General features: G+C 36.1%; 1 protein-coding gene across 5 annotated transcripts in view; it reads right to left on the reverse strand.

Moving 5' to 3' along the window:
• SPICE1 (spindle and centriole associated protein 1) overlaps positions 1 to 26,196 on the reverse strand; it is a 94,353-nt gene that overhangs the window by 18,802 nt on the left and 49,355 nt on the right. For all 5 annotated transcript variants that reach the window (XM_025874401.2, XM_025874425.2, XM_025874431.2 and 2 more), the window contains 9 exons: positions 23,505 to 23,552; positions 19,218 to 19,361; positions 14,600 to 14,702; positions 13,719 to 13,825; positions 11,265 to 11,377; positions 5,579 to 5,715; positions 5,232 to 5,369; positions 4,568 to 4,833; positions 2,746 to 2,877 (listed from right to left, as the gene is read on the reverse strand). In XM_025874401.2, the coding sequence (XP_025730186.2) occupies positions 2,746 to 2,877; positions 4,568 to 4,833; positions 5,232 to 5,369; positions 5,579 to 5,715; positions 11,265 to 11,377; positions 13,719 to 13,825; positions 14,600 to 14,702; positions 19,218 to 19,361; positions 23,505 to 23,552 (1,188 nt within the window). The remainder of the gene's footprint in view (positions 1 to 2,745; positions 2,878 to 4,567; positions 4,834 to 5,231; positions 5,370 to 5,578; positions 5,716 to 11,264; positions 11,378 to 13,718; positions 13,826 to 14,599; positions 14,703 to 19,217; positions 19,362 to 23,504; positions 23,553 to 26,196) is intronic.

Genomic DNA, 26,196 nt, shown 5'->3' on the forward strand with positions numbered 1-26,196 from the left:
AAAATTAAGAAATTAAAAAATTAAATTAAAAAAATAAAATACATACAGGAAGCTAGATGCTAGGTGTGTTTTGGTCTGCTTGTTAGGAGAAGCTCGATAGAAAAAGGTAGAAAGCAAGAAAAGAAAAAGAAAAAAATTTTAAATTTATATATATATAAAATAAAATAATAAATTGCTTTCTGTATCTAAAAAACAAACAAAACAAATAAAAACAAACACACACACACAAAACCCCAAAGGACGCTAGATCCTTTTTCCCCTAAAGCTGAAGCTTAGCAGCACTCTATGATCAGTAGACTCGGTGTGGGTGAGGAGTTTGTGCTGGTCTTCTGGGGGAAGGGCTGCTGCTCAGATTCTCAGGTAGAATTGCCCTAGTGGAGATGTGCCTGCAGGGAGCAGTAGGGTGGAGCTTGGTGTAGCAGCTCCGTTCTCCACTTGGTGGCACTGTTTAGCTCACTGAGGTCAAGCCAGTGGGCATGGGGAGAAGATGGTTCTACCCCTTACTCTCATCTCCAGAGCAGGAAACGCAGGCCACCCCTCTTCAGTAAGCCCTCACAGACGCTAAAACAGCGACCCCTCCTGTGTTCGTGGTTTCTGTCAGATCCCTGCCTTCACCCTGTGTGTGTCCAAGCTGTCCACTGCCAAATGGTGCAGCACTCTTGTGTCTTATCCTAGGCTCGGCTGTGTCTCAAAACCCCACACTTCAGAGACCCCCCCCCCCCACAGCACTGACAGGCACTGATCCTCTGGAGGAAAGTCTCCCTGCATTGTGACCAGTGCCAGCTTGTCCCAGAAGACAGCCTACTACTCTCCCTTTCCCACATTCCACTCCAGTGGTTTTTTAGCTCAACAGCCATGCTCCCACCTTAAGACCTTTGGACCTGCTATTCTAGACTGCCTAGATCGCCCTTCTCTTAGCTATCTGCACACTCACTTCCTCACCTTCTTCAGGCCTTTGTTCAAATGCCACTTCCTCAAACAGGCATGGCCCATCCCAATTTCAATTCCCCACCCCAGGTACTTCCTGTGCCTCTTACCTGCTTTATTCCTCATTACAGTACATATCACCATCTAACTTACAATATACTTTACTTTTCTTTCTTTTTAGGATTTATTTAGAATAAGCTCCACAGAGCAAAGATTTCTTCTTTGTTCACGACTGTATCTTCTGCACCAAGAACAGTGCCAGGCCCAAATCAATAAAGATTTGTTGAATCAATTAGTACATTTTAAAGCTGCTCATCTTCCCAAGAGAATTGATCACCTAAGTTCACAAAAACACTTGTACATGAATGTTCATAGCAGCATTATTCATTCATAATACACAAAAAGGTAGAAACAACTCAAATGTCCATCAATTGATGAATGGATAAGCAAAATGAGGTATATCCATATAATGGAATATTGGTGGACAACATTCCACCACTTCATTGGTGGAATGAAGTACTGACATGTGCTATAACATAGTTAAGCCCTGAAAACATTATGCTAAGTGAAAGAAATCTGACACAAAAGATCACATATTGCATGATTCCACTTATATGAAATATCCACATTCGGCATATCTATAGAAACACAAAGTAGATTTCTAATTGCCAGGGACTGCAGGGGGAACAGAATGAAGAACAAGCTTGGGGTTTCTCTTTGGAGTGAGGAAAACATTCTAGAATTAGATAATGGTGCTGGTGTACAACTCTGTGAATAGTAAAAACCACTGAACTGTACACTTTAATAAGATGATTAAATGGTATGTGAACTGTATAGATCAATAAAAAATTGCATGTCGTATATCTAATGTCCACTGATACAACACAACTTGCCTACTAACTGTTGCTTTTCCAGTCTCTTTTGGCTGATAAATAAAAGTAATAATAACTGTCATTGGAGAACAAAGAGATGAATAAAACCATCTCTGCCCTCAAGCAGCTCAGTCTTTTTTTTTTTTTTTTTTTAGGATTTTATTTATTTATTTGTCAGAGAGAAAGCACAAGCAGGGGGAACAGCAGGCAGAGGGAGAAGCAGGCTCCCTGCTGAGCAAGGAGCCCAGTGCGGGACTGGGATCATGACCTGAGCCTAAGGCGGACGCTTAACCGACTGAGCCACCCAGGTGTCCCTCAAGCAGCTCAGTCTTGATGACAGGTATACATGTATGTGTAACACAATTTGGTAAATGCAATGAGAGCACTATCCAGAGAGTACCAAAAGGGCACAAATAAAGAATATTTAATGCAGCACTGAGGCAGTATGATTAGTTTCTAGAAGAAATACTGTGTAAGTCTTTAAAAAAAAAAAAAGGAGCAATTAGCTAGACAAGTGTCAAAGAGGACTTATCTAATAAATATGAAGATACTGCAAACAACTTTAAATGGCATATGATTACAGGAAGCTTCCTAAATGGTATCCTCTGCTGTTTTGAAATTAAAAGCCGCTATCACGACATTTACTTCACATTTTGGATAAACTGCTATAATATTGCTGGTTACCATTTAAATGTAGATTCGGTCTTCCCCACTAAATAGTATGTTTCTTAAAGATAGCAGACTTATTCTGCATATTATTTGTAGTCCAAGTTTCTACTATAGTACCCCCAATATAATAAATGTTCAATAAAAGCTACCATTGATAATAAAGAAGTGGTAAGTAATCACATCAGCACAACTAAACCAAAGGCAACTAAAAGAGAAATATTCTTGAAGATGTTTTATTCTACTAAACACAGAAAAGTTTGGGATCTCATCTAAGTACCTGGGTAGCAGTATTTTCCTCTCTAAGAAGAAGAATTTCAGCTGTAAGAGCATCAATGAGCTCTCGATGATCACCTAACATTTGTTCCAGTTGCTGCCTCGTCTCTACTTCTTTATGCAGTTGGACCTCGCTCTACAAAAAAAAAAAAAAAAAAAAAAACTTCCATCAATAATAAGATAAAATTCCCATCCAAAAATAAACTCCCATCAACAGCATAAAATACTGAAAACTAAGAGTTTCTATTCAAAACTGTCAAAGAAAATACTTATGAAGTATATATTATGTGACAGTAATGAGAATTACATATTTTTATTAAAAGGTTTATATTGCATTAAAATGAAATGCTGTGTTCTTTTCCTTTCTTTATATAGAACACAATGAACAGAATGGTATAAAGACTTAAATAACTACAATTTTTGTCGAATAAAGTGGAGGGAAGGACATAAACATATTGCTTGAATATACACAGAGCATCTCTAGAAGGATACACTTGTATCTGGTAATGATAGCTAGCTACAGGGAAGCAAACCGGTTAAATGGAAGTTAATGGTGGGAATCAGAATTTTCAACTATATCCTTCTACTTCTTTTAATTTTATGCCATGTGATTATAATCACCAATTCAAGAACTAAGTTTGTTAAAATAAGATTAAAAATAAATGACAACAGACTTAAATGGTTTTAACTTTGTAAAGCAAGTGATTAGCTAAAAAGTGGAAGCTACTAAACTTGTAATACTTTCAGAGAGCCAAAAGTACACTCCTGGAGACTCCTAACTTAAGGATGGAAGAATGATAAGACTTTTATAAGTCTGACAGTACAATAAATATTTCACTAAAAATTAATTTTAGGAAGACAGCTCCAGAGAAATTGAAACATCTGAATTAGAGTGATGAATCAACTATTTTATTTTTTTAAAGAATTTTTTTTCAAGATTTTATTTATTTATTTGACAGAGAGAGAGAGAGCACAAGCAGGGGAGAGGCAAAGGGAGAGGGAGAAGCAGGTTCCCTGCTCAGCAAGGAGCCCGATGTGGGACTCGATCCCAGGGCACTGGGATCATGACCTGAACCAAAGGCAGATGCTTAACCGACCGAGCCACCCAGGCGCCCCTGAATCAACTATTTTAATAGTAAAATTTCCTTGAACATTTTTTGTTGTATTTGTTTAACAAATTTAAATTTATAAAAAATAAATAAGTTTAAATAGATTTTTTGAAAGGTGAAATGTAGAGCTAACTCTAATCCCACAGCATTCTGAAGACTGATTACTCAAAAATGAATTACAGAAATACTTCTTGCTTCTCTTATAAATTATTTTCACAACAAAAGATCTTCCACTTCAGACAAAGCCCAAGTAGTCACACAGATAACATGAAGAATTTCCCCCATCTGTGTCTACAAATTACAGGCATGCCACTCTCCAAGCTGAAGTGGGAGTAGGAACACAGAGAAAAGCACGAGAATGAGGACACATTTAGTAGTTCTATTGAATTTAATACTGCCAAACAATAATATTCAATGTCAGCAATGATTTCATTTATAGCAGATTTATCTTACCAATTACAATTTACTAAAACTCAAATTAAAATCAACATCACTTATACTAGATGATACATAAATCAGCATGTAGAGGAAAATTAAGACGATAAAGCTTTACTGCAGATAATCTAGAGCTGAGGTATTTTAAACAAAGCTATTCCAACCTGACTATATTTCATTTGGAAATTACAATAATTTAAGTGTAGAGGGAAAAAAAAAAAAAACCCCAAACATTTCTATCAACACTCTGAAGAGGAGACTCTAATAACCTCTTGCTCTTACCTCTTTCAGATACCGAACCAGGCGACAGAGGGAGCTCACCAGTGACAGAGTGAAGCCTGTAAGGCCCTGACTGCTCTGCAGTCCCTTGACCTCACGTCCTGTCCATCGTTCATATTCTTCCATTTCATGTTCCACTTCATTTATCATGTGTTTGAGGACATCCAGGCTGGAACTGTTGCTATTTGGTAAGTCTGTGGAGGCTGTGCTAGCTGTTAACACGTTCTTCTTCTGCTTGGAAGGAGCATGTGAATCCACTTTTCCTTTCACTGATAATGACAGAAGTCATTCTATTAGAAGACCAAGAAAAATTATACCAGCAAGCTACTAGAAAAACCATTGACTGTTACTCACAGTTTATAAAAGGTTTTTATAGAAGTTATCACCATTTCTCATAAAAAATTCACACTGTTTCAACCAGGTTTACACTATCTATAATGAATGTACTAGAACCATCTAGTACATGTTATATTTGGAGGCATTTCTTAGCTACCGTTCAACAAAGTCTTAATTAGCTCCAACTGGATGAGTTTAAGGGAAAAAAACTTTACTAATTTTTACTAATTACTTTACTAATTACTAATAAACTTTACTAATTACTAAGATTAAGGAAGCTGTATCAAGTTATGTGTTTAATAATTCATCTTTGTAAACTAAGGGACTGAACCTTTCTTTAACAACTGTTTTTGCTTCCTTGAGTTCAGCACTTGTCCCACAACATAACTTGAGTCTAGAGTCTCAGTAGATTCTTCAGATTGAAGCCTGGTCTGGATTCTCTTGACAGCATTGGTAGCATTCAGAGCAGCTAAAAGAAAAAAATATTTCCAAAAGAATCTCAAGTGAACAAAAACAGTTTTAAGCATTCCAATTAATAGATCAATCAGCATTTCATTCAATTAGGTAAAGTCAGTCAAAACTCAAATAATAGTCCTTTAAAAATTACTGTGTTTAAGAAAGAACATAATAAAACAAGTCACTATTCTGTGAGAAATAATACAATGGGGGAAAACAAACCTTTTTGTTCTCCTGATGGAGCGGCAGGTGATGGAGTTCCTGGAGGGGTTTGTGACTGTGTTGTTATTTTCTGCTGAATATCAGTCCACAGTTTATTAATTAACTCAGAATTATCTTCCTTTAGTTGGTGGAGAAATCTATAAATTATGGGGCAACAAGCTATATTAGAATTAATAAATGCTATCATTTAAACTGTTCAACTGCTTACATGTTTGATTGAGGGCACTTTTAGTAATTCATAATCAAAGAAAAAATACATTTTGCTTTAACTGATAAGACAGATAACTAAAATGCCAGTCTTCTTAGTGTTAGAAGAACTAATTCCATCTTCCTCCCAGTTTCCCACCTACCTTGGCTCCTACTCGCAGGAGCAATTTCCCCTTTCTGAGTTTTGTGATAGGGGCCCCATTCTCCTCTCTCTTTCCCAGAGAAAGTACATGGCTTGGTCCTTACTGGTTTCTCTCTCCTGTGAAGGAGGCTGTCCTCAGAACACTTCACTGAAGTAAAGTGACTGGAGCAGACTCTACCCTGAGTCTCTGGGAGCAGGGAGAAGGAATGGGAAGAAGGGCTGCAGTGTAGGGAGTTAAACCTTTGGCTATTATCATCTTTCTCATTGATAAGGCTGATAATTTAATCTCCAACCACTTGATTCCTTCATCTATTCCTCAACTGGACTGAGACTTAAAGAGGTAGGTGGCAAAAAAGTGGAAATAACCCAGACATCCACCAATTGATGCGTGGAGAAGTAAAATGCACTACATTCACACAACCATAAAAAGTGCCGGAAAACATAGCTGAGTTGTGTGAAATGCAGAACTCGTAAACAATGAACTTGGATATTTAGCTGTGGAGATTTCCAAGCAAAGTGTTGAAGGTGCAGCCTGCTTTCTTACTGCTGATTAGAGTGAAATGCAAGAGGAGAGAGATATACTGCAGGAAGAACTATTAAGCCAAAAGGAACCAGAACTTGATGATTTGGGAAATTTTCAGCCTCCCCAGAATGCAAAAGATGCTCAAATTATGAGACACTACACTGTTAGGAAAGCATGCCCTGGAGAGGACATGTGTATGGCTAGACAATGTTTTGCTAATCTGAAGAGATTAGGCATCTGACTCATGGATCCCCTCAATGATCTCAGCAGAAGCCAGCAACATATATAGGATTATCCAGGGAAGATCTCTGGAGGGACTCTTGTCTAATGGCATACAACATAGAAAGGAGACACACAAGGTCTTCTGAGAATGTTATACCAGCAGAAATACTGCAGCATGGACTGAAAAGGACAGAGATAGTATAAAATGAAGGAAGAGTCAGACTCCCAAAATTCTACAGTCAGCAAACAGGCTGATAAAATTACTCAGCTATAAACATGGGCTTCAAGGAAAAGGAAGAATGACTTCAAGGCCAGAGCTGCAGATGTAGAGGCCAAATCCACAGGTACAGAGGCTAAGGCCAGAGCCACAGGCACAAAGGACAGAGCCATGGATCCAAAGGGTGAAGCCTCAAGACATAGAAGATTATTACCAGGCTTTGAAACCTAATGGAATTTGCCCTGTTGGGTTTCAAAGTTGCTTAGGACTGGTGACCCCTTTCTTCCTTGGATTTTCAAATGGGAATGTCTATAAATTATCCTACGCTTGTTCCATCATTGCATTTTCAAAGCAGATAACTTGTTTTCTAGTTCCACAGGATCATATATAGAGAGGAATACTGCCCAGGATAGGTCTTATTCAGAGCTTACCCATACCTGCTTGAGACGATAAGATTTGGTTTGGGCTGATGACATTTAGATGAGATTCTGAACTTGAGTTTCATGCTGAGACACTGGGGAATATTGAAATGGGGGTGAATATAAATTTTGCAGGTGGGTCACTGAGTGGACTATGGTAGAACCTGAAGATATGTCCATGTTCTAAGCCCTGGATCCTGTAAATGGCCAAAAAGGGTCTTTGCAGGTATGATTAAGTTAAGGATCTTGGGATGTGAGGTTATCCTGGGTGGGCCCTAAATGGGATCATGTATATTTTTATAAAAGAGAGGCAAAGGAAGACTTTAGCATACACAGAGAAGAAGGTGATGTGAAGATAGAGGCAGAGACTGGAATGATGCAGCTGTCACAAGCCAAGGAAGACCAACAGCCATCAAAACCTGAATGAGGCAAAGAACAGATTCTCCTCTAGAGCCTCTGGAGGAAGTGTAGCCCTGAAAAAACCTTGATTTTGGTCCAATGAAACTGATTTCAGATTTCTTGCCTCCAAAATTGTGAGAGAATAAATTTCTGTTGTTTTAGGTTATACAGGAATATATATTCATAGAAATTTTCAAACCAGAAGGCACTTAGTCTCCAGATCCCAAGTCTAATGCATCTTCTGATACCTCATGTTTAATAGTTAACAAGTAACATTTTGAGACATAAGGTATTCAAAACTGGAAACCACCTATTCACACAACTAATGAGATAAAACTAAATTTGCCCAACCAAATAAAAAAACAAAAATTTGATTCTAATGTAAAGAATAAAAGCAATATTGGCACAAGATTAGTTATATTTGGGTTCTGAAAGAAAAAGTGCTTAAAAGATGATACATGTTTCCAAGTGTCCTTAAGGAAACAGTGACCAGCTAAATTTGAATCACTCCACACATCCTCCAAAACCCACTAGACAGGGCAACAAAAACAGCAAAAATAGCACATAACCCATACCTTCTACATTATTGGAAGACAGAAAATACTACTAACTTCAAATTATCTGTAAGTAGAAAAATACACACTGAACTCCAGCCAAGATATTTCTTGAGCTCCTGTCAGAAGCCCTAGCAGGGATTGAGGGTAGTTGAAAATAATAAACAGGGAAGAAAGCAGAGAGCCTAATGGTGACAAAATCACCTCCAGAAAGAAAAAGTCCACTCTAAGTATGCAAATACTTAAAAAGGAAGGAAACACACATACACACACACATACAAACCCCAAACCTGGGCAGTCAAAATACTACCAAGAAGTGTGTAGAACCCAAGGTGGTAGGTCTTGGAAAAGCACCACTTCTTGATGTGAACAGGAAGAAAGAAGAGTTCTTAGGAGGCTGAGTGCTGAAGGCAAAAAAAGTGTATTATCTTAACATGCTTAACTAGGGAGACCAGTTCAAGACAAAAAAAAAAAACAACAGTATTGGAAGATAAACCCAAATTTCACCCACTGATACTTAAAAAAAAAGGCATCCATTAAAATAACTGTGCTTCACTATAATTGAGAGAAGACCTACCCCAAACTCCCACCCTCTCCCACAAAATGTACAAACTAAAACAGTCTACATCCACACAAGACAATATAACAAAATAGAAAATTTAATTGAAATATTCCAGCTAATAAAAATTTCTCCCCTCCCAAGAAAAAGCAGAAGAAAACTGTAACAAACACTTTAAATGGAATTAAATATACTTAAACAAGCATTTGGAGATATATATCTTGAATCAGAAGTTCTAAACCTAAGAGCAGAGGTGGACAAAAAAGCAGGAACAAAATAAGAATTGATTGGACTCAGGAAAGAATACAAAGAAAAAGAAAAACTCAGAAATAAAGATTAAATTACAATGTGCCCAATGGCTAATTCTTAAATAAACATTTAATAAGGAAGACTGAAGAATTACAGGAAAACAACAACAAAAAGTAAAGAATAAAAAAGGTTAGAGAGAAAGTACTTGAAATAGAAAATAAGGGGCACCTGGGTGGCTCAGTCATTAAGAGTCTACCTTCAGCTCAGGTCATGATCTCAGGGTCCTGGGATTGAGCCCCACATCGGGCTCCCTGCTCAGCAGAAAGCCTGCTTCTCCCTGTCCCATTCCCCCTGTTTGTGTTCCCTCTCTCACTGTCTCTCTCTCTGTCAAATAAATAAATAAAATCTTAAAAAAAAAGAAATAGAAAACAAGAAACATCACTTTTATATAATAAAAGGAATCTCTGAAAAAGAAAAAAAAAACAATGATATCAAACTAATATTTGAAACCATAACCCAAGGAAACTTCCAAGAAAAAAAAAAATAAGAAAGAAAGAAAAGAACTGAATCTACACACAAAAAAAGCCAACTGTGTTGGAAAAACCAACCTGAAAAGGTAAACTCAAGACACAGCTTAGCAATGTTTAAATTTTAAAGATAAAAGAAATAAATTTTAAATATAAAGGAAATCAATACATAAAAATGCCAAATTATTTATAAGGGCAAGAAAATTATTCTAGCATCAGACTCGTCAAAGCAACATTCAAAGTAAACCAAGAGTGGAGAACCATTTTCAAAAAAGTTAAGGAAACAAAGCATCAAAGATTTTATATCCGGCCAAGCTGTCCTTCAAATATCAAAGCTACAGAAAAACTTGTAAGCTTTCAAGAACTCAAAGAATAGAACTCACAAACCCTACAGCATGAGTTTGTCTAAATGAGTGATCCAACCAAGAGTTAACTAGGGAAACATTATAAAAGGACTGATGATGAGCATTTAATATATTTAACTGTAGCTCCAAGACCAAAACAAAAATAGCAATACACAGGAAAGAATAATATGTAAATGTTTTATGTCCTGTCAAAGCAAAAAAAAAATGCAGCTAAAAGAGAAGGACAGAGAGAAAAAGGGAAAGAATGAGAATATAGAATAAATTATTTGTTGCACAGGCCATAGGTGGAAGTCAAAGCATACCATTTAAAGCCAACACACCTGAGAGCAAAAGGTTAAAGAAAATAGGAGACTAAATGGCTCTATAAATGGTAGATATAAAGGCAACCAGTCAAAACAAAATTAATTACTTCCTAAATACCAAAAGAAATGTTTAAGAGAACAGAGAAAACACTACATAGAGAAGGAAAACTATAATTATAGTATAATATACATAGTACTATAAAATAATATGACAAAGTTGACATCAAACACATCAACTGTATCAATAAATATTACAAGTTTACTTCACCAATAAAAAAAAAAGATTTTTAAACTGGCTGAAAAGACAAGACCCAATTCTATGTTGAATACAAAAGATACACCTAGTACACAGTAATTCAGAAAAGCTAAAATAAAAGAATGAGCAAAGATGAACCAAGCAATTAGAAACAAGAAGGCAGAGCTTTTATTCTTGATTATCAAAGTAGAACTGAAGCCAAAGGCATTAAATGTGACAAAGGATACTTTATAATGCTAAAAGTCATAATTCACAATGAAAATACAATACTTATGGATATCCATGTTCCAAAAAACACACCAATCAGGATGGAGATATTTAACTTCAAACAGAATTAAATATACTTGAACATCATATGCAAAGAAAAATGGAAACACACTAACAGAGACTTTAATACATTACTCTCAATATGAGATAGTGACAAAAATAAGTAAAGACAGAGAAGAAGTAAACATCATCATCAATGAAGTAGATCTTAAGGATATACATATAAAATTTTATACCTTGTTAATATAGAATATACCTTCTTCTCAAGCACACAAGTGGAACATTCACAAAAATTTAATCATAAATTAGGTCACAAAGAAAACATCATTAAGTTCCACAAGTAGAAATACTATAAGCACATTGTACACCTTAAACTTACACATTATATGTCAATTATATCTCAATAAAGCTGGGAAACACAAGAAATGGCCTTGGAAAAAAGGGAAGCCCTGTAGATATTTATGCCATATATACATACCTATCTACATTCATATTTGACTGAGAGTTTAGAGAGTTATCCAATTCATTCTCACTTTCTTCGGACTGGCTGTTACCAGTTCCTTCTTCACCATCATCTACTTCATTAAGAGCCTTTCTCAACACAACAATAAAAATAAAAACACAAGTTGGTCATATGTACACTCATCCTTTGTTTCTTCTTGTCATTATAATAGAGAGATCCCTCCTACTACCACTAACATCTCCACAAGTGCTCTAGGACCTAAACCCTCTCACCTCCTTCCACTCCATCAAGTGCCCCTTCCCTCTCCTGCATCTTCAACCTCTCTATACTGGCTTCAGCTCATCCGCATTTAAATGTGAACAAGTCTCTCTCATTGTATCTTCTCTCTTTTACCACCAAACTTCTTGAAAGAGTCATCCCCCACTTCTCATTTACCACCTATGCCCTACAGCTTTGCTTCTGCCCTACCAATACACTCAGACTGCTGTCTATAAGGTCAACATCCTTTTTTGATTTGCTCCTAAATAAAATAGATATTTTTCAGTATCTGCCTTCCCTTACTTCTCTTGATTCATTTGACATTAATGACCATTCCTTTCTTTCCTTCAAGATCATCTTGATAACATTCTTCCTTTTAACTGCCAAGATACCATATTTCCCTGGTTTTTCTTCTCTTCTTCTAGCTCTTCCTTCCCAATCTCCTTTATTGGTTCTTTTCTTTCTGTCCTTTCTTAATATCTGGTGGGACTCAAGGTCCTCCCTTTGGACCTTTTCTCCTCTCATCTGACTCCCTTTCTGAATGATCGTATCTAGTTCCAAACCTGCAATTACAAGTCAAATGCTGTGAATTCTCAAATTTCTATCTTCACCCAGATTTCTCAGGAGTCCTAGACAATTATATCCAACTGCCTAAAAGATATTCCTAGTAGACATCCTACGACACATAAACTCAACATGTCCAAAACTGGTCATCTTCCTAAGCCTCTCCTATCATTCTTCTAGAAGCCTTGTTCCTGCCATATTACCTAAGATCATGAACAGCATTACCATCTACTGAGATGCTCAGCCAGCAAACTGTTATGCTTCTTTCTCATCTGTCACATCCAATCAGCTACCAAATGCTGTCAATTCTATCCCTTTTTAATCTCTCAAACCTATCCCTCTTCCCCTCTACCTCCTTCTCTACTGCCATTGCTTAGGTCAGGCCCTCACCACTTCCACTAAAATTCTAACCTAGTCTTCTAACCAGATCCTCTCACCAGTTTGTCCTTCCCAAACCCTGCCTCCACTCTACAGTTGATTTCAACATGACTCTACTCTTCCTAAAATCCTTTGGTGGCCCTCCTCTCACTTTCTGGTTCTTTAGCCCTTCATTACCTAGCTCCTCTCTGTCGCTCTAGCCCCAGCTCTTGCCATTCCCCCATTCCCATAATAGAGACTATGATTATCTGAAAGCTAACATTTTTAATTAAGTGCCAAAACATAATGGCTTTTGGCTGGAGATATGTCTAATGGGTTTTGGCTATTTAAAACATGTAACATTCTACTTAATTGCCTTTTGTAAGCAGAAAACAGTAGACTTAAGATTTTTTTTAATGATTCTGGACCTTGTAATTCCCTAGGATCATCCCTCTATAATTGATGATTCTCCTTTTTTCATAGGACATATAAATAACTTAGGAAATGGCACTAAACAGGTATTGAGTCCTAGTCAGTCCTCAGAAGTTGTTTTATTTTAATATTAAATTCTTCATGAGCTTTTAAAAGATGTTTCCCATTTCAAAATTCTAAACATTTTAATTAAGAGTTTCAGTTAGATTAGGATATAGCTAATTAACATTTTACTACAATAATATAGTTTTCCCACGTAACTGGTCAATAAATTCCAAGTTTCCTGGGTAGCTACTTTCTAAACACACTATTAGAAGAGACTAACATTTAATGAAGAACTAGTCTCTGGAATTACACTAGACACTTTACATAACTTACCTCTGCTCATCCTCACAACAACCATAGTAAGTATATTCTATTCCCATTTAACAAAAAATTAACTCAAGATCCAACAACTAGGACAAACAGAATGTAAACACAGATCCGCCTCACTCTACAGTGGAAGTGAAAAGACTCCCCACTGTTTCCATAATGGCAGATGGAGCCTCAATTTGAATGCCATCTCTGATACTAACTAGCTATGTGATCTTGGATAAGGTACTTAATTTTTCTGAACCTCAGTTTTTTTAATCTGCTAAATGGAGGTCATGATAGTACCTACCTCCTAGGTATTATCATCCAGTCCTATCTTGTTTGGTACAAACATTACTCACCTAAAGTGCAATATGCTTGAGTAAGAACAATTGTAGCAACCATACTTGGTATTTGTTGATATTTAAGTTTTTGAAATGTTTACCACAATACCTACATAAACTTAATTTCAACATAAGCATGATGGCTATAAGGACAGCACATTACCTGAGGCTCCATGATGGATTCACGAAGAATGGCCTGAGTGACAGGGTCTTGATTTACCAAAATAGGACCCTGAGAGGAATCAGGAGCCATAGTTACATTCGGAAACCCTGCAGAAGGAAAAGAAGTCATGATGATTTTACTTCATTTAATTAAATTGACTTCACAAGTACTATACACTGCCGCAGGTTTGTATTAGCACATAAAAATCTTAAATAATAATAATAGCAGCTCACACTTAGATAATGCTTACTATATGCCAGGCACTGTTCTAAATGCTTTTACATATATTAAGTCATTTTACCCTCACAAAATCTGATGAGGTTGTTACTATTATTATTTTATAGATCAGTAAATTGAAACTCAGAGACATGAAGCAAATGGCCCAGAGTCACATTAATAAACCTTAAACTAAAACAAATGATCTGTTTTTAGGGATTAAAATAAACAATGGATTATATACACATTAAAGTGAATAATGCTATGTATCTGACAAGAGAGAGACTGAAGTAGCCTTAGGCTTCAAATTAAGCTTTACTCAAGTTTTATATAGATAGATACTTTTGCAGTAACTTAACATTAATAAACTGGAAATTAAGTCATATTTACAATAAAATCTTGTACATTGCACCATAAAGTATACTAGTAAATAATAACAACTTACCTTTGCTTAGCTCTGTAATTTGTAATCGTTAATATTCTTAGTGAAAAGCAAACAAATTATAATGAATCTATGCCGAACAACTCCTGTATGCTATCCACTCCAGACTACTTGTACTATAAATAATGTGATGCCCAAAAAAAGATTTAAAATTCTTCCAAACAGCCATTGTGGGCTATGATTAATAAGAAAAAGAAGCGTTTGTTTGAATGAAATACGTTACCTGTGCGCCTACGGGGAAAATCAACAAACAGATCTTTTGCTTCAGCCATCAAATGATCAGATTTTTCTAATACATCCTGCATCTGGTATTGATCAGAAAGAATCTAGACATGTATTAATGATAAATATTATTATTCAGGAAAAAATCTATATATATACTATGAAATCACAAAGGAAAAGTCCATACAAAGGCACAGAGCATAAAAATAACCATAGGCCACTATCCTCCTAAAATCCTTCAGGGGCAATATCCATAAGTACCAGTAGGTGGGGCTATTACAATAATTAGATTTCATATACTTGGCTACAATCCAAGTTAAGAAATATATTATTAAACTGTGACCCAGCATACACACAAATGTAAATGTATAACAAAATAAAAGTCTTACTTAACCTTACTTTTTGAGAACCACTCTGATATTCTTTTAGTTTCTATTCTATTTTTTAAAATAATGGCTACAACACACCAACTCAATTTCACAATCCACTAACAAGTTGTGATCCACAGTCTGAAAAACACTGATTAAAGATATAAATCTCTGAGCCATAAACTCAGAGGTGTTTCAACCTTTAAAGTGATTTCATAATCTGCTAATGGTTCATGATCAACAACTTAAGGAGAATATGAGGTCAGATGTGAGTTTGGGGGCATCAAACAAAGAAGTAACACTTCTGTATTTACAAACAAGCTGGATTTTTATCCTGGAGGGATGAGAACTCAAAAAATACCATTACAGTAGTGCCTCTAATTAGGCACTTTCAACTTAGGAACTTTCATAATTATAAGCAAGGAGACACAGGCAAGTCAACTCTAGCCACCACCACCAGATGGCATTCTTAAATTGAGAGGCAGCTCAAAATTAGAAACTCCCCAGTTTCCAACACTGATTCAAAGCAATAGAGAGGAGCATCTGGTAACAAATGTTCTTACCGGAATCTCTCTAGCCCATGGAAACAAGTATATAATATGACTTCAGTTACTGTTTCAGGACACTGAGAAAAGTAACAAGAATCATATTCTGACATTTTCCCTTTCTTCTGCTGTAGCCAATCTGGTTGGCTGGCTCAGTTGCTGAGAATCAAGTCCTGAATTTGTTCCTTCCACAAAGAGTAAGTTTTGGAATGGTATAAGGCAAACAGCACATTCAGAAACAGAAGACTGGGATCCCAGGCCCAGTCAAGGGATACTAAGCAAAATCCAACCTCTTTAAGCTTAGGTTCCTAATATGTAAATGAAGATACCACCACCTTCCCTCACCCCAAAGAGGTGTTATAAGAATGTGGACACAGTGAAAACATGTACCATTCTAGAAATATTTGGAATGTTGTTACAACTTAAATTATATTATTCTATGAACCAAATTTCTATCCCTGGTTAGTGATCTTGCAAAGTACACACAATTAGAACTTAGGCAAGAGAGTAAATGGAGCATTATAATCTATCATTTAAACTAGAAAAAATAACACAGAATATTTCCTAATGGTAGTTTTGAGTTTACAATTAAAAAAAAAAATCACTGACCTTCCATCAAAATAAAGAGATATAACTGACAGAAGCAGATTGAAGAGGAATAATTTTATCATCTCAAGACCTGATGATCAAATATAATGAGGTCTCCAGGAAAGCCGCTACCCTATTGCACTTTGCCAGTCTCTGCCCAGCCTTCTTGGGGCAGATGGGTTGAGGGGCCACAGATCAGTGTACTGGCTTTCTTTTGCCCTCTCTAGATTTATTCATCACTCCTTTCTGATAAAACTCATCCTCTTGATAGGTAAACCAATCTCTGCAAGCCCATCTGTATACATTACTTCCCCAGATGGGTTCACGGAGCACAAAATCAAACTTATGAGAATAGTGGTACATATCTTGGATTTGCAAAGGATCAGCCAAAGTTCCCTTCAAAAACATTATCAAAAACTTTTTATCCTAGCACTTCTGTTCTCTGATAATAAAAACCAGATAGAAATAGGAAATTACAGAGAGATTTGGGAAGTTATTATATTTTTAGAATTTATAAAACTTTATCAAAGTTTCCCTCTCTCTGAATTTGGACCCTCATTTGCTTGATTCCCATGACATGAATGCATCCAACAGCAAATGATTATGCTAGCCAAAGAGCTTTTCTCTTAACTTTGTTAATCTAGGAGTCCAGCTCTGGGGGATGCACTGGTAGCTCCAATACACGATGATACTGCCTAGATGAATATGCCCAAGGAGGCTTCTTCATTTGGTCCCATCACATCCCTTAACATAGACATTACAAATTTAGCAACATTGAAACAATAGATGCACATGTCTTTGACTCAGCAGTTCCACTTTTAAGAATTTATCCAAATCGGCGCCTGGGTGGCTCAGTCAGTTAAGCATCTGCCTTTGGCTCAGGTCATGATCTCAGGGTCCTGGGATCAAGTCCCACTTTGCGCTCTCTGCTTAGCGGGGAGCCTGCTTCTCCCTCTCACTCTCCCTCTGTGCTCTCCCTGTCTCTCTTTCTCTCTCAAATAAATAAATAAATAAAATCTTTTAAAAAAATAATCTATCCTACAAATATAGTTTTACATGTATTTAAAAACATATTCAAGCATATTCATTGTATTACTTACAGTGACAAGGCAGGTAACAATCTGTGGGTGACAGACCTGCTACTTACCCACCAAACTCCCTTCTTTTCATTTTCCTTTTAACAACAGGATTCCCAAGTTTTAGCCAAGTACACAGCTAGATTTCCTAACCATCATACTAGGTGAGAATGGTCATGTGATGAATTTCTGGACAGTGGGATATAAGACAGAATTTCTGGGTGATATGTAAAAGGAGTAGCATGCCTTCTTTTTCCCTTTTCATGCTGGCTGGATACAGCTGAAGGAAGCGGGAACAGCCATTCTCTACTCAGTGATGGAAGCCCTGGAATAAAGGAACCCAGAGATCCTACCAACTACCAGTTACCTGTGAACTGCTTCATAGAGAGAAAGAGATTTCTATTTTGTTTAAACCACTGTATATTCTTAACCAGAAGCCTAAACTATAGTCCAATACACTTCCTAAGTTTGCACAAATAAAGCACTGGATAAATAAATTGTGGTACATCTGTACATTACCTGGCCATTAAAAAGAAAAAAAAAAAAGAAAAGGTAGATCTCTAAGTACTGACATGGGACAACCTCCAAAATATATTGTTAAATGGAAATACTTATCTTACTAATAGCAGAGGTTCTCAACCCTGGTAAGGAATTAAAAGTACATAAAAACTGTCTAAAAAATACCTAAGTGGGGCCATATCACACGTCCACTAAATCAGATTATCTGAGTATAGAAATATCTGAGTCCAGATACAGTGATTTTTTTAATGGAAGATCTCAACACTGACTGATCTAATGTGCAGTCAGCGTTGAGAACCACAACATCAGAGCCTGACGAATGGGACTGAAGGAAAGGCAGAGAGACTTCACTCATCCTCTCCCACCACTCCTCCTTCAATCCCTACTTCAACCACACCCATTCCTTCAGGACATGAGCAATTCAGGACATGAGCAGGAGCCACCAGAGATGGGACACAAAAGCCCAGCTGCCTCAAAGCGGCTGCCTTTTTTCCTGGTCACTGAGAACTACTACATAATATTCAAATATGTATACCTTGTCCAAGATTATCAAAAGATACTTAAATGTAAAGAACCATATGGTCTCAATCTACTGTTCTTTTTACAAGTCCATGTAAACATTTATTTGGGAGACAGAATTCTTCCTGATGAGATATAAGATTAAGACTTTTACCTTTCACTAACAAGCCTAATGAATTCCACAAAAGACAGAGTGATTCAAAGCCACAGTGAAAGGTCACCCAGACAGCCAAGTGCCATAAGCTTCAACAATGAACAAGAAGCAACACTACAGGGGCGCCTGGGTGGCTCAGTCGTTAAGTATCTTCTTTCGGCTCAGATCATGGTTCCAGGGTCCTGGGATCGAGCCCCACATCGGGCTCCCTGTTCCGCGGGAAGCCTGCTTCTCCCTCTCTCCCCTGCTTGTGTTCCCTCTCTTACTGTGTCTCTCTCTGTCAAATAAATAAATAAAATCTTAAAAAAAAAAAAAAGAAGCAACACTACGAAGTATATTTCTTTTTCAATGATTTCATCCCAAATCAAAGGTTTTTTGCTGTAGTTTCCTCTTATTTTCCATATTATTTATTCCTACACATCTGATTACTTATCCAAATACCATACATCTGGCAAAAGATTAAGCCAAAGACAAGTGGCTTACTAACTAACTTGTTGGACAAGCACACATTTTTTTTTCTGCAAAGTAATCAATCTAATAGCACTGTTTGGCACTAATTATGTGCCAAATAATGTACTAGTCAGTTTGTTAGTATATATCACTGAAATCTCGTAACAGTACAATCAGGCAAGTCACATAAACAGTAACTTTCCATGTAGGAATTCAAACCTCCAAACTAGACCCTAATCATACCTCTACTGCTTTTTTCAGAGTCCATGTGTACATCATTGTATAAGGATGCAGTCATTTACTAAAGTCCTTCCAATGTGACTCAAATTTGTGAGGGAAAGAGAGAAATCTATTTATCATTTTCTTCTCTAACTCTAAAGATAATGCAGTTTAGCATTACCTCCTTCATTATAGACAATCTTCTTCTCTCAAGATTAGAGATTTCTGGTTTCTGCCTCTTCCATTTTCTCTTCAAAGCTTTTTCTTGGAGTTCCCAGTGTACTAATGCTCTGTTCTTTGATTTGTGTATTTCATGACGACGTATCTGTACAAAAGAAAAAAATATAAAAGAATGCTTCAGGAAAAAAGAAGTTGCCTATTCAGATGGTGGGACCACCTAATCTAGTTCATCTTCAAAAAATTTTTTCTGGTCCAACATGTGTATATTCATACATATTCACAACCAAAATTTTCAGTCTTCTAAATCTTCAAAAGTGATTTTAAAAAAAGAAGTATCTAGAACTAGTAGACCTAGCAAAAAGACAAAATGAAAAAAATATTAATTTCTACTTCCTTTGTACAAGATAATCCAATAAAATGTTATTTTCCAATCTATAGGCTGGGATTCATTTAATGGGTGGTAAAATCAATTAGTGGGTCAAACCAACATTTTTTAAATAAAACAGAATACAGAGTAGAAAATGTTAAGAGTAAATCACACATAAGAAAGTTAAGAATTGTTCTGTTAAAATATTCAGTTACATATGTTTGTACTGTACAATTACATACACACACACACACACACACACACACACACACACACACACACTGAGAACAATGTAAAAGGCACAAAGTCCACTGACTCGTCTTTGGCAAAGACACACCCATTTCATAATACTCACGTCACTACCAAAAACTAACAATGCAGTATTTTTATAGCCCTGCAATGGCTGCATTTGGAAGTGGGTCACTGGAAAGGCAGAACTCCAGAAAAATGGATTCCTGAAGCAGAGATATGAGCCATAGCTTAAGAGTTGCAGGAGAAGAGTTCACTGAGGTGGCTAAGGAATAGGAGCAGATATTGGCTTTACAAGCACTCTAGTATTCAGAACTATGAAGACGAATAAAATGTACTGCTTTGTTCTCACCATGTAAATAAGAAATCAGTCCATTAAGAGACCAACAAACAAATGCTATTAAGGGTTCTGAACACAAAAAACAAATGAAGATGATATTTTTGAGATAACTGGGGTAATATGAATATGGACTTCGAATTAGACAATACCAAAAAATTATTGTTACTTTTGTTAGGTGTGATAATGGCATTGTGGTTATATAAAAAAGTCTATATTTTTAAAAATGCAAAATGAGTATGTTGGCACAAGATGACATGTTCCCTGGGATTTGCTTCAAAATGCTATAGTGAAGGAAGGAAAGGGTATGAAAAATGAAGAACTATGGCAAAATTTTAATAACTATTATATCTGGGTAAACAGTACATGGAAGATCTTTATACTTTTGTCTCCATTTTCACGTAAATTTGAAATTTTTCATAAAAAAAAATTTTAAGTCAGTAGGGCATCATTATTATCCTCAATATTTAATGAGTATCTACTAAGATTAAGATTTCTAAGTCCACAAAGACATACAAGATATAGCCCTTATCCCTCAAAAGCATTAACAATCTGCCCAGGGAGATAGGGCACATACGGTTGACCCTTTAATGACACGGGTTTTAACTGCACGGATCCACTTATACATGGATTTTTTTCAATAAATATATAGTACTGTAAATGTAATTTCTCTTCCTTATGATTTTAATAACATTATCTTTTTTCTAGCTTACTTTTTTGTAAGAATACAGTATATAATATTTTTAACACACAAAATATGTGTTAATCAGCTGTTTATGTTATCAGTAAGGCTTCCTGTCAATAGTAGGCTACTAGTTAAGTTTTGGCGGAGTCAAAACTTATACAAGAAATTTCTGACTGGCGCGCCTGGGTGGCTCAGTTGGTTAAGCGACTGCCTTCGGCTCAGGTCATGATCCTGGAGTCCCGGGATCGAGTCCCACATCGGGCTCCCTGCTCAGCAGGGAGTCTGCTTCTCCCTCTGACCCTCTTCCCTCTCATGTGCTCTCTCTCATTCTCTCTCTCTCAAATAAATAAATAAAATCTTTAAAAAAAAAAAAAAAGAAATTTCTGACTGTGCAGACGGTGGCACCCCTAACCCCCACATTGTTCAAGGACCAACTGTACATATAAAGATAAATGAAATGTAGTAGACAACACATATACAATGCCTCATATAGATAGTAAGTATGAGAACAGTTTAGAGGAGATACCCATTGTTGGGCAGTTTCAAAAAACTTCAAACTTAGTACAAAACTATAATAATCAAGACAATGTTGTGTGGCATAGGATGGACATACAGATCAGTGGAATAAAACTGACAGTCCAAACTAAACCATTATGTTTATAGACAATTGATTTTCAGCAAGGGTGTCAAAATAATTCAATGGAGAAAGAACAGTCATTTTAACAAATGGTACATGGACAACAGGATATCCATTTAGAAATGAATGAAGATGGACCCCTATTTCACTATATACAAAAATTAACTCAAAATGGATCAAAGACCTAAACATAAGAGCTAAAACTACAAAACTTTTAGAAAGAAACATAGCAGAAATCTTTGTGAATCTTGGGCTAGACAATGGTTTCTTAGATATGATACAAAAAGCACAGTTGATGAAAAAATAAACTGGAGTTCATCAAAATTAAAAATTTTTGTGCTTCAAAGAATACCATTAAGAAAATAAAAAGACAACCAACAGAATGGGAGAAAATATTTACAAATCATATACCTGATAAGGAACTTGGACCCAGAATGTGTAAAGAACTCTTACAACTCAACAATAAAAACACAAGTAATCCAATTTTTAACTGGCTAAGGAATCTGCATCGACATTTCTCCAAAGAAGATAATACAAATGGCCAATAAGCACACAAAAGGATGTTTAACATCATTAGTCACTAGGGCAAATCAAAAACACAATGAGATTCCACTTTACACCCACTTAGGAAAACTAAAACTAAAAATATGGTAATAACATGTGTTGGCAAAGGATATGGAAAAATTGGAACCCTCATGCCTGCTGGTAAGAATGTAAATAGTGCAGCCCCTTTTAAAAAACAGTTTGGCAGCTCTTCATAAAGTTAACTGTAGAGATACCATATGACCCAGCAATTTTACTCCCAGGTATACAACAAGAGAACTGAGAACATATGTTCACACAAAACTTGTACACCAATGTTCAGAACAGCCTTATTCATAACAGTCAAAAAGTGAAAACAATCCAAATGTCCAGCAGCAGAGGGGTATATCCATACAATGTAACAGTATCAGCAATAATAGGAATGAAGTACTGACACATGCTACAACATGGAGGGGCCTTGAAGACATTATGTTAGACACAAAAGGACACACATCGTATTCCATTTACATGATATGTCCAGAATAGGGGTGCCTGGGTGGCTCAATTGGTTAAGCGTCTGCCTTCAGCTCAGGTTATGATCCCAGGGTGCTGGGATCGAGTCCCACATCAAGCTGCCTGCTCAGCGGGGAGTCTGCTTTTCCCTCTCCCTCTGCCCCTCCCTCGCTCGTGTTCATGCTCTCTCTCTAAAAAATATATAAATAAAATCTTTTAAAACATAAGTAAAAAAAAAAAATGTCCAGAATAGACACATCCATAGAGACATAAAGAAGATTAGATGTTGAGGAAGAGGGGCATATGGGGCATATGACTGTTAACAGGTACAGGGTTTCTTTCAGGGAGTGATGAAAATGTTCTAAATTAGAAAATATGAATATACTCAAAACCAATGGGTCATACACATTAAAAGGGTGGATTTTATGGTATGTGAATTGTATTTCAATAAAGCTTTTTTTTTTTTTTTTTAGTCTATAGCAGAAACCTTTTTAAAAGTAAGACTTAAACTAGGATAAGGAAACAAAGTAAGATTTGGATAGGTAGACAAGAAGGTAGAGAAGGTAGAGAAACTGTTCCAAGTAAAGAAAATCACATGAATTGAGGCTCAACTGTGGAAATATACCTGGCATATTCAAGGAATAAATGAGTACATTGACAAGAAGTAACAGTAAATAAGGCTAGAGATACCTACAGAGACTAGAAGACAATAGGTGTATACAGGGCAATACTGGAGAGATTTGAACAGAGAGATTTGAAACCAAACCTATCTAATAAAATATTAATACATGCTAAGTGACATTCCCAGGTAAAATCAGGAAGTCCAGATGATATGCTTTTCAATTTCATATAGACATAAGCAAGATGAAATACAATGGAAGAACTTCCAGGAAATACCTCTGGTTTCTATTCTGAAGGTCAGAAACCAAATATCAAATAAAACATTGAACAAATCTTAACTTTTGATATTAAATTTACCAGATCTTCAGGAGTTGCCCGATGAACTGTTAGGTCATTCACAGTATTCTGCAAAAAAAGAACTTTCTTTAAAAAAAAAGTTTTCTTACAAAATATTAGTATATATTGGATTTTTTTAAAAATAGGATTTCAATGTTTATTCACTTTCTTTGGGTAATTTTCTTACAGGAAAAATTTTCTTTAAACTAAGTTAAAAACATTTAAAATCAATTTTAGTTTATTTTTGATAAATTCATTTTCCTTTTTTTTTTAGAGGCCTTTTTAAAATTTTTTTAACTTTTTTTTTTTTAAGTACTCTCTATGCCCAACGTGTGGCTCAAACTCATGGCTCTAAGATCAACAGTTTCATGCTCTACTGACTCAGCCAGCCAGGCGCCCTCAAAAGCCTTTTTTTATTAGTTTGAGCCTGGTATATCTTTTTTCTCCCACATGCCAAATGGGCCTCAGTTAAAAAATTATGTACTTAACTAAGCATGCTAACCTCCAAGAAACCTTTCTTTGAAGAGTTAAGGGATTTGTCTGATCATCACATTTAGCAAGATAAAATTGCTATTTTAAATTGAAATAAAATTATTTCTATTTTTTCATAATATATAAAACAAATGTGTTTATTTAAATTAAAATAAAATGTTAGTTTTATTATTCAAACTTCTTACCATATTTGTTCACATTCTTCAGAGAGTTATGTCACACCTATGAACTTACATTGTTCATTTACATGTGGTTAGGTATGAGTACACGCTAGATTTTAAAGGCTGAAAACAGGGGCACCTGGGTGGCTCAGTCGTTAAGCGTGTCTGCCTTCAGCTCAGGTCATGATCCCAGGGTCCTGGGATCGAGCCCCGCATCGGGCTCCCTGCTCAGTGGGAAGCCTGCTTCTCCCTCTCCCACTCCCCTTGCCTGTGTTCCCTCTCTCGCTGTGTCTCTCTCTGTCAAAAAATAAATAAAATCTTTAAAAAAAAAAAAGTCTCTTAAAAAAATAAAAATAGGGACGCCTGGGTGGCTCAGTCAGTTAAGCGGCTGCCTTCAGCTCAAGTCATGATCCCAGGGTCCTGGGATCGAGTCCCGCATTGGGCTCCTTGCTCAGCAGGGAGCCTGCTTCTCCCTCTGCCCACAGCTCCCCCTGCTTGTGCTCTCACTCACTCTCTCTCACCTATGCTCTCTCTCTCTCTAGCAAATAAATAAAATCTTTAAAAATAATAATAAAAAATAAAAACACAAAAAATAAATAAAAACAAAAATAAAAAAAATAGAGGCTGAAAATAGATTCAAAGTCCTGAGACAAAAAAGACTTCCTGTCCAGGAACCAGTATTCTCAATTTAAATATTAATATGGGTTATTTTTAGTTTTCTTATTAAAAAATAACGGGCTACTTTTAGGTATCTTAAGAAAATAAGCACTAAATTTACCAAGCAGGCATATATTATATTAAAACAATGAATAAAACAGGGTAGTTATGTAATTCAAAATGAGTAAGTTTAACTGAAAGTGTAGTTTTCAAACTGCATTCCAGAGAATGAGGCACCTCTAAAGATTCCTAAAAGATAAACTGTGATCACTATAGAGAGGTTAAATTTGTGTGCATGCAAACAACTTAAGCATAGAATATATCATACATAATAAGGGATAAAGTTTGAGGGCACTGTATAATTTCATAAAATGTGAAACAGTCACTTATGCAAAAAGGCACTAAATCAACATGGCAGATCTACCACACCCCACAACTCCAGGAGCTACCATTATTATTCTGGTCCATGTAAACATTACCCCTGGGGATTGTGCAATGCATAACCTACACAGCTTGAAGTAGCTGCCCTGCAATTTGGCGCTCTCCAAAGTGACTTCAGCCATTTTGTTATACAGATTTGGTAAGGCAGGAAATAAAACAAGTTAGAGTTCTACTTCCAACAGATATACAGAGAACTGGATCTGGTAAAATAGATTCCAATATATTCAAAGACTTAACTTTTTGGCCACAGTTTATATTTAGCTCAAGGATTTTCTATACAAAAACTGTTATTCCTTTCATATTAATTTAGAAAAGCACAAGATATAACCATAAGATCTTGAGATTTTTAATAATCATAATAAAATTCAGGCATATAAGGGATATGCTTGAACTTAGTTCTCATGGGTGAAAATATAATTTCATTAATACTACTACTGCTTAAAATGATTTTCTTCTGAAATGCCTTGTAAATGTAATTTACAAGCCATTTCAAAAACCATCTCACTATTTTTATCAAAATAGTATTATTCAGTTTGATCTCTCCTTCATTTACTATTTACTCCCAATGACTTAAAACTACTTCCAGGCTTAGTCTACAAAAAACAGATTATTCCAGCACTGGAGATAATAAAAAGCAAATGAGGAAAATGCAATTTCAAACGGTGGGTTTCGATTATGTTTTGAGCAATAGCAGCAAATCAAAATAAATATTAAACTTCCCACAGTAACCACTCTGAAGTGGGTAACTTTTAAGTTATCACATGCATTTTTTTCCTTTTAATCAGTTTCATTGCCTTAGAATCACACCCTAATAATATTTTATAGCCAATCAGATGACAACAAAGCAATATAAACGTAGGTAAGTCCCCCTGAGCCACTTCAAAAAGGCTGTCAGTTTGCCCAGAAGTTTCCAAGTCCAAAAGAATCCCTGAGATCAAAAGTAGTCCCTGACTAGTTGCTCT

This window comes from Callorhinus ursinus, unplaced genomic scaffold (assembly GCF_003265705.2).
Source record: "Callorhinus ursinus isolate GAN/ISIS: 27379988/994484 unplaced genomic scaffold, GSC_fseal_2.0 scaffold1, whole genome shotgun sequence".
Classification (NCBI taxonomy): domain Eukaryota; kingdom Metazoa; phylum Chordata; class Mammalia; order Carnivora; family Otariidae; genus Callorhinus; species Callorhinus ursinus.